General features: G+C 45.7%; 2 protein-coding genes across 5 annotated transcripts in view; one reads left to right on the top strand and one right to left on the bottom strand.

Annotated features, from left to right (window-relative positions):
* Positions 1 to 14,685, bottom strand: part of P4HTM (prolyl 4-hydroxylase, transmembrane) — a 28,391-nt gene that overhangs the window by 9,803 nt on the left and 3,903 nt on the right. For all 4 annotated transcript variants that reach the window (XR_005601337.1, XR_005601338.1, XR_005601339.1 and 1 more), the window contains exons 3-4: positions 3,106 to 3,296; positions 1,840 to 1,936 (exon numbers count right to left, since the gene is read on the bottom strand). Coding sequence is in view for 1 of the 4 variants with exons in the window: in XM_039547896.1 (XP_039403830.1) it covers positions 1,840 to 1,936; positions 3,106 to 3,296 (288 nt within the window). In the remaining 3 variants the exon portion in view is untranslated. The remainder of the gene's footprint in view (positions 1 to 1,839; positions 1,937 to 3,105; positions 3,297 to 14,685) is intronic.
* Positions 5,469 to 10,573, top strand: LOC120409566 (secreted frizzled-related protein 5-like). The gene is made up of 4 exons (XM_039547899.1): positions 5,469 to 5,662; positions 7,120 to 7,289; positions 9,180 to 9,266; positions 10,260 to 10,573. The coding sequence occupies exons 1-4, from the start codon at positions 5,484 to 5,486 to the stop codon at positions 10,571 to 10,573; spliced, it is 750 nt and encodes a 249-aa protein (XP_039403833.1). The 5' UTR covers positions 5,469 to 5,483.

Genomic DNA, 14,685 nt, shown 5'->3' with positions numbered 1-14,685 from the left:
TCGGAAGTGAGGCCCTGCCAGTGGCACAGATCACAGCCCCGGGAGTAGAACTGAAGCTTCTCATTTATTAAAGTTCAGCATGGTGGAAACACCACACAGTTAGCTCATCCGCCCTTTACCCAGCCAAGGACATCATGAGCCAAGAGAGCACTGAGGCAAGCGTGCTGACCGGATATTTAGCCAAATTTCCCATTCACCAAATGCTGCTCCCCTACTCCAAAGCAGTTCCTCAGGGCTGCCCAGAGAGCCAGGCCACTGGAAGTGAGTGGGCACAGACTGCATGTTTACTTAATTTGATTAGGAAACGGAGAGTCACTCAATTGACGGCGCTCTAATTAGAGCAGGAGAGGTTAAACTGCATGCCTGGGACAGCGGGAGCTCTTGGAAGGCCAGAGGAAGGACGGGCAGAACTGGACTCTTGGAACATATTAAAACTCTGATGGCAAGAGAGAGGGGGAGAAGCACCAAGAGTTGACTGAGGAAACTGCCTTCATGGCCACTGACCCCGACACCCTTTCATCAGGAAGGGGAGCTAGCAGGGCAGCGCTCCAAATCTGGGAGCAGCAGGAAGGAGACAAGACTCGCCCCGAAAAGGTGGGGGTATGGCAGCAGCATCTTACAGCTCTGGTGATTAAAGGGGCTGCAGGTCCCCAAGAACTAACTAAAGAGGAACAAAGCAGAGCTGCACCCAAAGGATTCTCCATTATGCAGTGGCACAAATTAAGGCCGAGCTTACAGGGCACCGTGTGCGTTACACAAATATAGACACTTGTACACCACCACTCAACTGGGGCTGAATCATGTGCCTGAAATAGTGCAATCCTGGCTCCCCCCACACACGTTAACAGCCATTAGGCTACGTATACACTTACAACGCTGCAGCACTTCAGCGTAGACACTCACTACAGCAACAGGAGGGGTTCTCCTGTCACTGTCCTTAACCCACATCCCTGAGAAGCAGGAGCTAGGTAGAGGGAAGAATTCTTCTGTTGATCTAGCGCTGTCTACAATGGGGCTAGGTCAGCTTAACTGTGTTGCTCGGGGGGTTTCACACTCCTGAATGACACAGAGGGATTGATCTAGCTTTTCAGCGTAGACCAGACCTTAGATATGCAGCGATTTCAAATGCCACCCTCAAAATAATCAGCGTAGATTATTATAATAGACCTACAGTCAAAAAAGGGCGTTAAGCAGTTAGCACCATAAGGCAAATGCTAAGGGGTTGTTAGAGGAGGGGGAAGGGAGTCCGGAGGCTCCGGTTCTCTTCTCAGCCCTACAGGCAGCCTTTTGTGTGGGCCCAGGCAAATCACTTCTCTATTCTAAACTAGGGGGTGTGTGTGTGTGAGAGAATAAAACCTACCTACTTCACGGGGGGCTCTGAGGGTTGGTGGGGACTGGCAAAGGGAGAAAGGGGGCTTTGTCCTGGATTTTGCTTTTTGGTATATATCGGGGTAGGCAACCTATGGCATGCAAGCTGATTTTCAGTGGCACTCACACTGCCTGGGTCCTGGCCACCGGTCCGGGGGGCTCCGCATTTTAATTTAATTTTAAATGAAGCTTCTTAAACATTTTAAAAACCTTATTCACTTTACATACAACAATAGTTTAGTTATATAATATAGACTTATAGAAAGAGACCTTCTAAAAACGTTAAAGTGTGTTACTGGCACACGAAACCTTAAGTCAGAGTGACTAAATGAAGACTCGGCACACTGCTTCTGAAAGGTTGCCGACCCCTGGTATATATAAAGCAGGCTCACATTACAGCACTGGATCTGGTCTCCAGTGCGCTAGAGATAAAAGGGATTCTCAGAGGCTGTATTTCAAAGCCCCTCTCACCATTGCCATCAGGATCTGCCTTGACCGCCGTGTACATCTCCCGGATACTCTGAGGGGTCATCCACCTGCCATTCCCTAGGCGGGTGTGGGTCAGCACCTGAAATTACGAATAAGATCGTCACATCCTGGGCAATGATTCGTTCCTCTGTAGTGCTAATTAAACCCTATGGGCTGGTAGCTCTGAATTCTGAGACAGCTTCTCTGAAGGACATCAGCTAGCAGGAGAAAGGGATACAAATGGAAGCTATTTTGCAACCTTAGCTATAGCAGTGTGACCAGCACCTGCTCTAACATTTCAGTTTATGCCATCATAAAAGCACAGCTGGGAGTAAGCCAGCCAATAGCCAAGCAAAGGCAGCAAGTGTCTCTCTTTCCCTTGGAGGGAGAGTGAACTGAACAGCTACAGAGTTAATGTTTTCATTTGTGCCATTTAAAGACTTTCGAAGGGAACGGTTCAGAAAGAAATGCTTGCTCTCTGAAGAGGATCCAGGAAGGAAACGCCTCAGAGAGCTACAGGCAGACTCCAGGCTTTGGAGGAAGAAGGCCTGTCCTGCAGTCACACTATGATCAAGAGCAATACTCAGCAACGACATAGCGCTTTTCAGTTGCATACCTGAAGGCACTTCGCAAAGGAGGGTAAAGTGTCATTAGCCCCATTCGACATCTGGGGAAATGTGACACACATCCAGGGAAAATGAGTTGCTCAGGGTCACACAGTGAGTCAAGGCACGACTGGGATCCAAGTCGTGACTCCCAATCCTGTGCTGTAACACTATGGCTGCATTCATTCGGAGGCCTTCTCTGCACTTGCTTACCCTAGCGGACTCAGTAGCTTACACACAGAGCTATAATTCTAACCAGTGACTCTGCAGTGCCCTGCTCACCATGGGAAGGCATGGCTAGCTCTGCAGGCTTCACCAAGCAAAGCCCTCCCAGTGCCAACTACAGCCCTGAAGATACGAAACAACACACAACTGCACATTGGCTCTTATTTCTGCATAGGAGCCTTTGCCCAGCTGATCACAGCAGACATTTCCTAGCAACCCCACAGCAGGATCACTGCTACTGAACTTATCAATCTGAGAAACGAAGTCTCCCTTCCATGCTGAAGTCCTGTAGAGACCTGACCTCCTCCAATTAAGTAATGAAACGTGCTGGGCTGGGCTCAGCCACGCCTTGGTACAGTTAGCCATACAAGGATGAGCAACTTCACAACAGCCTCTCTTCTTGAGTCCTCATATCAAACCTCTCTAGGTTTCTCTCTACCTCTTTGAGCTGCAGCTGCCCATCCTGGTTGTGGTCCAGCAGGTTGAAGATATCCATTTGGCTGATTTCTATCATTTCCATGGCCTCCTCATAGTCTTCAGTAGGCAGGATCTGGCTTTTCTGCAGCCCTTTCAACTGAGCTAGGTGGATAATCAGCTTACACTCTTCTTCGGTCAGGAAATCTGGAATTTCTGCAGGAAAAAAAGAGAGACACAGAGAGTGTGAATGAAAGACCAAGGAAACTGTTGCAGTGAAATCCCTAACCAATGGCAGACAACAAAGAAAGGAGGAGAAAATTAGAAGCTTCCCAACAGATTTGGGGGAGGAGAAAGTTTAATATTCTTTCCTTCAATGCATCCCACTCATCCCCATGGAACTCGATCCCAAGGGGCAGCACAGAGCACTAACCATTGAGCTGCTAGGGATTCTACTAAATACCTAGTTGCAGGAAATTACTCTAGAGGAAGAGACCCCAGAGCCTCTGTGCTGGCATGTTTGCAGTGCTGTTACGCTTTCTTTGCCCTCATTTGGAGGGGAATTTGGCAGAGAACCAGGCGCTCTTCAGTGGAGCCTGGCTTAGAGAATCCACTGATGTGAAAGGGGAAGGCACCCTCCAACCTAACTCCCACACCCTCAACTCCAAATTAAGATGACTGATCTCTGAGCACAGATTTATAGCACAGGTGAAGAAGAGAGAGTCCATCGACAGGGTCACAAAAATAAGGGGTAGGTGTATTATAGACTTTACAGAATCAAGACACTATCTCATCAAAGCCTCTCTCTCTTGCACACACACATCCATCATTAGCAACACAAAGCTAGCAGTTTAGAGCCAATAACAAGATTATATACAATTTTCAAAGGAGAAAAGTTCCATCTGTGATTATGTGGCCAGGAGAATTCCAGTCAAATGGAGTTTGGGGTTAACAATCTTGTCAGTGAGATACTGGAGAGATCCCATAGGACACACCAGCGACACTCAAACCTCATTAGCACGGAAGATATTTTAGGAAGGGGGAAAGCACATCTGGTCCAGTTTTGAAAACTCAAATACCACACTCCTGCTTTCTGAACTACCTCCCCGAGAATTTTGGCAAGTCTCTGGGCTAAGAACAGACCCCAGTTCAACCAAGAAACACACTGAAAAGAAATAAAATTAAGATAATTACTTCTGTTTAGAATTGAGGCTATCTGCTAAAATCCCCAGTGAGCAGGCGGCTTCTCATTCGCTACAGCTAGGTGCTAAGTCTGCAGAAAACAACACTGCTGCTTGCTTCCCAGAAAGCCCCCCCAAAACACGTGTCCACAACCCCCCTGGTAGGGAACAATTCCTGTCACAGGCAACACACATAATCCTCTTCATAGAAATATTGCAGAGCTGCAACATCCACCTGCCACTTTCTAGTTAGTGGCATAACACAAGTTAAGAATTAACCGAGCAAACTGACAAGCAATACCCCCAATACTTTACCTTCCCTAAACTGGACTGAAATAACATGACAAAGGTTTGGCATTTAATTACAAGCTAGAGAAGGAACAACTTTTCCTAAATTACAGCAGCTGGATTTCATACCAAAAATACAATTTATATTCACTAGAATGAGCTTTCTATGGCACAGGCTGCTAGATGAAGAGTTTGTCAATCAAATGCTGGTAATCCTGTGTGTAAACAGCCTCCCCTATGGCTGCAAATGAATTGCTCTGTCCAAACTGGGCAGAGAGTTCCCTGAAATGGTTAACTTCTGAACACGGGGCCATCCCACCCCATTGCCTGTTTAACAATGGATCAAGCTAAACAAATGGCTCCTAATTGACTTGGGGCAACACTTGATTGCTTTTCCACAAAAACAAAAGGGAGGAAAACACTGGCATTTATAAAATAATGACTAATCCGGAGAAGAGGATGGGCCAGCCTAATGGTGTTGAACAGAGAGCTCCAAGCCAGGGGCCCCAAGCCCTTCCACAGCGTCCCCCCTCCTTCCCCCCCAACACCTGCTGATCTCAGCCAAGCCCCCTACAAAAATCCAAACAATCAAGGCAAACACAAACTGTGGTATTGTCTTCCAACAAGAGCTCCAAGAGAGTTGCATGTAATGAGACTGGATTAGCAGAGAGGTGGCTTCATGCTATAAAAACCATCTCCCAGTGAGGAGCAAGTCAGTCCACAGTGCACTGCAGAAGGCAGAGCCTCACCTGCTCTCTGAACATTTTACAGCTACTGGTCCGAAGAAAGAATGGATGCAGCAAATTGCAGATTTCCCAAACTGAGCATGCAGTGGCTGTTGGCTGTCTTCATATATCTGTTAACCTGGGGCTCCCCAGGAGTTCATGGGTACTTCTTGAGGAGCTCCTCCAGGTGTATGCTCATTCCAAGAAGTATGGCCTTGTGCTACGACATTGGATATTCAGAGATGCGCATCCCCAACCTGCTGGAACATGAGACTATGGCAGAGGTGATCCAGCAGTCTTCTAGTTGGCTGCCCTTGCTAGCCAGAGAGTGCCACCCAGATGCCAGGATCTTCCTCTGCTCACTCTTTGCACCTATCTGCTTGGACAGGTAAGGCATTTCAGATATGTTATTTCAACATGGTCTGTCAGATAAAGCTTCCTAATAGGAGAACAGTCTCCCGAGACGAGCTAGGGAACCCAATTACTGGAGTCAGTTAGAACTAGACTGGACAAAGCACCAAAGTATTGCAAGGAACAGTGTGGCCTGGACAGGGGGATGAATGAGATGACTCACTAGGGGTTTTTCCCCTCTACCTCGCGGCATTTCTGATGGGAAATAAAAATCCTGCCATACAAGTGAACTGTGTCCTTGGTTTTGAATTTAGTTTGAAGAGCAGCTGCCTTATAACCCACACACTTCTGAAGTAATTACAGTTAGAGAAAACCTGCTGGTAGTTTTCTACCTGCAGACCATGCTGGTCTTCACCCAACGCTCCAGCTTCTGTATAGTATGCAAAAAACCCATCTTCTCTTCTCTTCACTTCCACACAGCGAGCTGGCCATCCCTGAAATATCAGCACAGAAATTCTCTCCTCTCCTTGTCTCCCACCACCAGCAAGCCTTGTATTCCTGCTTCTAAATTCTTTGCTCTCCTGTTCTAGGTGTCGGCCCCTTTGCATTTCACCCCCTCCACATGTCTCTCAGATATAGCACATGGGCTCACCTGAAGTCCAGTTTCTCGCACAGTTGCACACAATGAATTTCTATTGACCTACACACAGTAACTCCTCTCTCCTACTCCAGGTTTCCAGTAACTTTACCTATAAATATCCTTGGCTCCCACTCCTCTTGTCCTGAACCAAATAATCCTGTCCCTGCATCACTACCAGTAACCTCTCCTTACACAACACCCCCCGCTCCATGCTCCAGCACTAGGGGTTCTTACAAAGGAAAAATCCGAGTTCTTGTGGTGGCTTGGCAACAAACTGCACAGCAATTTAGGAGCTCCAGGGACCTAGTTAGAACAGAACAGAAGTACAAGCAGCAGCTGCACCACTAGAGCAAGTGCTTTCACCTACGGAAGACGGGAGCTTGTGGCAATACCCTACACCCTTCACAAGGAGAAGGGAATGGCTCTTAGCCCTTAATTTCATCCTATTATATCCTCTCCCGTTTGTTTGGTTTCAAAATGTGCATATTCACAGTGTATGTCAAAATTTCTACAGCACCATTAAAATGCCAACCTGTAGAGGCAATGCCTGTGGAGGTTAATCCCAATTTAAAACACCGGTACAGACAGTTTACTAATAGTTTCTGGAAAAATCAGTACCAATTTTTGAGACAAAGTACTCGGATGTTTCCTTCCTAGAGAAACCTCCGGGACTGTAATTCTTGTATCTGCAAACTAACGCTACTGTAGGGAATATGAATGTCATTCCAAAGTACAGCACGATGCTGTTCATTTAGGAAGGAAGGTGGTTTGAGCTTGCTCTGGAACAGTTAACTCTTCACTTGTGCTTGCAGCGAAAAGCTCGAGACTCAGCGCAGTCCTGTTTCTCTCACTAGGTTCATCTACCCCTGCCGCAGCCTGTGTGAAGCTGTTAGGAACAGCTGTGCTCCAATCATGGCTTGCTATGGCTACCCATGGCCTGAAATCCTGAACTGCAACAAATTCCCTGCAGATCACAACTTATGCATTTCAACAATCACTGATGAAACCACTTCGAGCAGGAGAAGTAAGGCATTTTGCTAACCCACTTAGCCATATATAACATTTAAAGGTGAACTGCAAAGCAAAAACAGGGGCCTGCGCCGTGTTTGGGCTTTTCTTTTTAAAATGACCTTGACATTCTGCTAGGCTTTTGTACAATGGAAATGCTGGTTTTGTGCACCCAGGAGAACTCTATGGTAACTGGAGAGCTGAGGAAATGAGAGAAAACACAGCAGCTAGGAGGAAAAAGAATTTTTAGTCAGACTATTTAGAAGTCCGGGGTTTTATTTCTGTTAAAACCTGTTCAATTTCAATCACCATTTAACATTTTGGAGAAACGAGGACTTGGTTCTAGATTGAATATGCCTGCCCCTCCAAGCAAGGCATGAGAGTTAATTTTAGGCTATGTGGCTCAGATAGCCACAAGATCCTCCAGCAAAGCCAATGATGTTCAGCTCAATATTAAGGTTAAAAAAAACATGCATAAGAAAAACCATTCAGGCCTTCTTTGTATATCAGAAAACAGCTAAAAATGGCACAAGCTCCTCTCTTGGTCAGTGGGTGTGAAGCAAAATTCAAACAACTTTGAAGTAAAATTTTAAGGGGAACTCTTACCTGACCCCACCTTTCCCGCATTCTGCGGGTGTTGCCAGCATTTCCAGAACAAGTGCATAACTGACAGTGCTACCACACACAAAGAACCAATCCCATCCACTAAGGCTGGCCTCTGTTAACTACTGTTATGTGACTACCAGTTAACCAACACGAGACACTCCACAAACATCTGTTCCCAGACACAAGGGTTTGTGGAGTGCCTACATTAGTACTGACAGTGGTGTCTGTGAACGTGAGTTACAAAAGGACATGAAGCTCTAGTCCAGACAAACTCTGACTGCACCTCTAGCAGCACCATACCCTGCTCTCCCTTTTGAATGATGCTCTAGCAGTTGAAGCATTTGCTGGTGCTAGGCACCCTGGGCTGAAAACAGACTCTGGAAGACCTGAGCAGAGCACAGAAGTGATGTGCTTTAATTTCGTAAGGGGTAAAGCAGCCAGACTGCCAAATACAGTACACACTCAGCCTTCCTAGCCCATGCAACAAACAGCATTTGCATTGCCTTCAAAAGCAGCTGTCCACTGATTGACCCCCACAGCCTTCCAGCTGGAAGCTAGGGGTAAGTCTTCAATGCAAAAAAAAGTGTTCTTAACTCAGGTTAGCTACCTTGGGCTGAAACAGCTGTGAAGACACGGCTTTTAGCTTGGGTCAGCAGCTTGAGTTGAAGCCTCCAGAGGAGCCTGGGGTTGAACTTGAGCACTAACCCCCTAGCCCCAGTTAGAAGCAGAGCTGCTGTGTCTTCATTGCTGTTTTAAGCCAAGTTAGCTGATGAGTGAAGAACAAACCTTTGCTTGTTTGTGGTGAAGACACCCTGCGATGCCATGAGCAGAAGGGAATGGCAAAGCTGAGCATAAGCAAAGCACAGAGAAAACCATTAATGAAGGGAGAAAACACAAAGGAAAATGCAGACAACAATGAACACTGTCCCAGCAAGTTGGGAGATGATTTTTCCTTCTGTAATTTCTCACTATTGCTGCCACTGGTGGTAGTGGCGCTGTGAGCGAGTGTTCCCACCACTGTATTCATCTACACCTGTTCTGGGCAAGTGCTGGTAACACTGGAACGTGTGTAGGCAAAGGTCCTGTTCTTTCCCACTCTCACACAAAGTCCAAGGAGTGAATGAGTCAGAGGCTGCACTCCATCTCAACCTCCAGTGAGCCGCTCCAGTTCAGAGGGGCAGTGCCACTGCTGTTCCTGGGCCTGTTAGAGCGCTTGACTCTCCCGGGCTCTCAATGGCACATCAAGGAGCTTTTGGAAAAGTTCAAGAAGAATGTTATAACTTTGTCTGTGTTGCAGCAGTGCCCCGAGCCAGCTGTAGGGACTGTGAGCTCGAGGAAGCCAGCACCGCCAAGGAGATACTGGAAAACGTCTGTGCCAATGATTTCAGTGAGTACACACACCTTTTCTTCCCACCTCTGCTGCTGGTTTCCCCTCTGACAGCCAACCAAACAGCAGCATCCCCTGGAAGCCTCTTCTATTTGCTATAAGAAAGTGGCTTGGAAAAGGTATGGCTCCAGCTTTTACAGTTTTCATTCCTCACCTATGTGCTGAGCGTCAAGTGTCCAAACTGCTCAGGGCTGCTCTGGCAACTTGCCCACAATTCACAACTTGCACCAAGGCCAACACCCTGCATTATGCATTTTGTATTGGTTTGGGTTCTATTCCCCCATATGCTGAGAGAGCCAATCATGTGGTTCACTTTGGAGACCAGAGTTCAAATCAGATTCCTATCAAGACAGATACACTTGGTCATCTCTAGCCTACACATATCAAACCCCAACACATGTATCCCAGCAATTCCCTGTTTCTGCTCTAAGAGACTGGAGCAGGTAGTGGGGTTGGGCAAATCAGTTTGCTTAACTTTCAATTTTCACAAAGTTCTACAGCATTCAGCCACACAATCTTCACAGCTGAATCCTGGACAGCTTTGACAAGGGTATCAGTGCTTGCAGCCCCTGCTCTGAGGCTGGCGCAACAAAGGGAGTGCAGAGTAGGATTGAGGTGCACGGGCAGATGCACAAGGCCACCTGCACAACTGCTTCCTGCCTTGTGCCTCTGCCTATGCAGTGGCATTAATCTCCTTCTCCCTACTCAAGGAAAGGGGAAGTGAAGAGAACAGGTATTGGCACTAGAAAGGCTGTAATCACAGATCTGGAGGATTACAAGTTGAGCACAACCTCTGTGATTTGGCTGGGACATCACTGAGTCAGGGAAACATCTACAACACTTACTGCATTCAAAAGGGAAAAGTTCTGTATGTTGCCAACAGAAGTGGTTGGGAGGTAGTTGACCACCAGCAGTAAAGAAATCCCAAAGGGAATGAACATAAATCAGGTGGGTAATAACAATCGGTAACTGTTTCCCATTTGCTTCTTCCAGCTGTGAAAATCAGAATCTCCAGGAAGAACACGACCTCCACCATCTCTGCTTTTGACCTGGACTCCAAGCTGGAGGTTTTGAAGCACGGCCCCCTCCTCTGGGTGGAAATCCACCCAAAACTGCAGCACTGGCTGGACCTAGATGCCACCTGTGTTCACAACATCATGAGAGGTACACACACAGGAGTCTATGTCATCAGTGGAGAGGTGCAGAATGACAAGGTGGTTGTAAACAAGGCCTATGCATGGCACAAGAAGAACAGGAACCTGCAGCTGGCTGTGCGGCGATGGAAACATCACCGGTGCCGTGCATAGTCTGGCAGGAGATTTCAGAAATCTCTGCTCTACTGATAGGAAATTGCTCCCCTCCCTGTATCTAGAAAACGATCCGTGACAACCAGAGCTTTGGGGCTGTGGGTCAGTACAGTGGCTATTTTTTAGTGGGATTCAATGTAGTCGATAGCCAAGGTCTAGGGGCCATACCACAGAGCATTTCACTAAGGGATTGCTATACAACATGTTCGTTAATTAGAGCTTAGGGAGTCACCTGTTGCTCCAAGAAATGGAAAGACACAAACATGCTGTGCTCTTCTTTATCTCCTCCTGCACTGGAAACCCAGTTTCTAATAGATCTGGCAAGCTTGTGTAGTAACAGGAATAAGTGAACTGAAGTCCTCAGCTTGGAATGGGCTGGAGGAGATACCGAATAGCTATTCCTGTCTGTTCCCTTCACACTGAAACTGGTAGTAATTTCAGTCCTGTGGTTTGTCCCTGAAAGACAAGCTTGCTGTAGGTCCAGAGATATTACAAAGACATTTCCACACACAGGTCACCTTGCTTGGTGGGACATGCAGCCAGCAGCTGTATTCACCACTTGCAACTACCCCCCCGGGGCTGCCTATGTAATGGCTAAGGACACCTGCAAAGGAAACTGTTGGATTTCTGCCCTTTTTACTTTCTGATAGAAAAAGGTGGCCCCAAAAGGGTTAATTCGATAAGGGAATTAAAAAAAAAAATCAGTTTACCTAGGAAGACCCTGGTGACTGAAGAACTAGTGATGTGAGGACTTCCCAAGAGTCAGGACAGAAAGCTGAACAACTGGGAGATGAAGGGATTTTTAGTCAGACTGTTTAAAAGTCTTTTCGTTAGCACCCACTAAATCCCAGTGACTAGCATGCATTTTGGAGAAAGGATGAATCTTGAGCAGAGACAACACCCTCCCCTTCAGTGAAGTATGGTCTGAGACAATGTGAGAAGTCCCCTGTCAAAACCTGGGAAGATCAGACTCAATGCTTCTGATATTTCAAAGGTTAAACAAAGCGGGGGGGGGGGGGAAACGTTAACTATATCCCTCCACAGCACCTTTCTTTATCCAAGAGAGTAAAAAATGGCAACAGGAGCATTTTTCTAAAATCCTTTGCAGATCCCCTATATCAAAAGCAGCACTTACAGCAGTCATCTTCAAGGACAGGTGTGGTTCTCCTGCTTTCCAGACAGGCATTGCCATCACTGTGGATCACAGGCCTTGAAGCAGAGCACAACAGCCACGCGCAAACAAAGAGAGTGAGTTAGTTTTCCAGAATTCCTGGTGAAAGTAAATGTCATGTCTGGAGGATTCCTAAACTAGAGCAAATACAGTAAATACAGGACTGAACTAGGGTGGCAAAGAAAACAAGCTTTGGGGGTAAATGGGTCTTCCTTGTACAGTGATCATTGACATGTTTACCTACAATGTGAGGCTTGTTTTGTTTCTTGATCATCAGTTGTTTACTTTTAATGATCATGCGTGCTGAGGGGAGATGCATGGAACATTTGTTTGGACAGAGGTGCATTTCAGACACCACTGTCTCTAAGTGCTCTTAAAGGGTTTCATTAATTGGCAACCAGATTTTCTCTTTAGCTCTGGCAGTACCCGAGGTGAGGCTTGCGGCCCCAGGACTTTCCCTGTTTAAACTCAGTTGGGGAAATTGGCCACATCCTGACATCTGTGCAAATTTAACTTCTGGACCACTGAGGCACAAAGGATTTTATAGATTCATAGTCTAAGACCAGAAAAAAGGAACCACTGTGATCACCTACTCTGACCTCCTGTATGACAAAGGCCACAGAATGTCACCAAAATAATTCCTAGAGCAGATCTCCTCGAAAAACATCCAACCTTTAATTCAAAATGGCCAGTGATCCACCACACTTTTTGGTAAACTGTTCCAATGTTTAATGACCCTGACTATTGAAAATTTACACCATATTTTTAGTTAGAATTTGTCTAGCTTCATCTTCCATCCATTAGCTCTCTCTGCTAGACTGACGAGCCCATTATTAAATATTCATTCCCTATAAGGCAGATTGTCTAATCCTTCAATCATTTTCACTGCTCTGCTCTAAACCCTCCCCAGTTTATCAGTATCCTTCTTGAATTGGGGATATCAGAACTGGACAGCATTCCAGCAGTGGTCACGTCAGTGCCACATTCAGAGGTAAAATAACCTCTGTACTCCTACTCGAGACACCCCTCTTTATGCATCCAAGAATCGCATTAGCCCTTCTGACCACAGCGTTGCACTGGGAACTCATGTTCAGCTGCTTACCAACCAAAATCCCCAAATCTTTTTTCAGTCTCCCATCCTGCAAACATGCCCTGCATTCTCTGTTTCTCGATGTACACATTTACATTTAGTGGTATTAAAACACACACTGTTTGCTTGTGCCCTGCTTACCAAGCCACCCAGACTGCTCTGTACGAGTGATCTGTCCTCTTCATTATTTACCTCTCTCCCAATTTGTGTGTCATCTGCAAATTTTATTGATGATTTTATGTTTTCCTCCAGGATATTGATATAAATGTTAAATACTATAGAGCCAAGAACTGATCCCTCTGGCTCCATCCACTCCATGATTCCCTACTTACAATTACGTGTTGAGAACTACCAGTTAAGCCAGTTTTTAATCCTTTAATGGGTGCCATATTACTTGTACATCATTCTAGTCCTTTAATCCAAATGTTGTGCAGTACCAAGTCAAACACCTAAAAAACACAGCGAGACTCCCTGCTTTTCTTCCCCACCCCCGGCTCACAAATTTGAGCCCAAACCATGGAGTTCCTTGCCAGGTGATCTCTTACAAGACAACTGCCTCAAAGCAGATTGCACTCTAAGTTATCACAGCATCTAGAAAGACCGAAAAAGTCCTGTCTGGTGCTTGTTTGATACTAACAGGATTATCTGATTACTAGTGCTTCTCATAAGGAGGAAAACATACGGGGCAAGAACCTTTCCTAGCTCCATGAAATAATAAGCTTGGGTTCAACGGCAGACGATTCTTTGTCATTTGTAAATGTTTAAATATTAAAAAACAAAAAGAACAATTTTCCAGTAGTGCCTTGCCACACTCCCAAACACAAGGCTGCTGAGAAGTCTTTAATATGACATCCTTTGCCTGAAATCAATGTTGCACTGCACTTTCCTGAAGGCATTCAGAATATGGACTAGTCACTCACTTCTATACTTGTCCTCAAACTCTGCAAAACGTTTTGATAATTAATTCAAAGGCGTTTATATTTAACTTGGAAAGTCCTTTACAGCTAGAGCCTCTATGCTTTGTCTACACACAACAGGTGTTGATTTCTTATTGATGGAAGTGAAAATAGATATACTTCAATCTGATGATGAGCATCAACACAGTGGGGCTGTTCCAACTTCACATCAATTTTTAAACCAATTTTGTTAAACTGAAACAACTTGTGGGTAGAGAATGCCTTAGTGGTCTTTTAAAGTCAACCCCGGCTCCTGGGAGGCTCAGTGGGGTGATAAGAGCTGCCTGTGAGCTGAAGTTCCTAAATAGGAACTCCTTATCAGAGGACAAAGCAGAGCAAGCTGAATAAGGCCCTAAAGTGCTGGACATCAAGCACTGTTCCAGGAGTGATGCATTTCCAGATAACAGGATCAGAAAACAAGGCCTATCCCTGAATCCGGAAGAGAGGTGTTAAACTGGATTAATAAAGTTCTGAGTCTACTATGCCATAAGTCTGTTTTTTGTCAGCTACAGCCGCTTTCTTGAAGGCCAGGATCAGCTCTGTTAGGTGAATGGCATCAATAAGGGTAAATAAGTTAGAACTGAGGGCCCAAGGGAAACTTAATTAGTAAAATCAAACTGACCCCTCACACTCTGTTCCCTGTCATTATATTGAGGCTTTTTGTGTGTGTGACTTTTATAAGACACCAGTTCCAAACTTCAGACTTTACACACTGCCAGAGGAAAAACTATTTTGGAATTTACAAGTTATGAATACTATGTATTTAGAAACAAATGACAGAGCCGTGTGCATTTCTTAAAGATGCTTGTTGCATTAAAAGGATTTAAATAAGAAGGGTGTCTGGGTTTTTTCTGAGCTTTCACTTTGAATCAGGTAGTGTGAACTACAAGGATCC

This window comes from Mauremys reevesii, linkage group 7, assembly GCF_016161935.1.
Source record: "Mauremys reevesii isolate NIE-2019 linkage group 7, ASM1616193v1, whole genome shotgun sequence".
NCBI lineage: Eukaryota > Metazoa > Chordata > Testudines > Geoemydidae > Mauremys > Mauremys reevesii.
Note: the sequence above shows the minus strand (reverse complement) of the source record. Positions and strands in the feature narration are given on the sequence as shown.

What these genes read in the sequence shown, in the direction of transcription:
- LOC120409566 (XM_039547899.1), top strand. Translation starts at nt 5,484, where the DNA reads ATGGCCTTGTGCTACGACATTGGATATTCAGAGATGCGCATCCCCAAC. An exon ending in AACCACTTCGAGCAGGAGAA is followed by an intron (nt 7,290 to 9,179) that starts GTAAGGCATTTT and finishes GTGTTGCAGCAG; the next exon opens with TGCCCCGAGCCAGCTGTAGG. An exon ending in CGTCTGTGCCAATGATTTCA is followed by an intron (nt 9,267 to 10,259) that starts GTGAGTACACAC and finishes TGCTTCTTCCAG; the next exon opens with CTGTGAAAATCAGAATCTCC.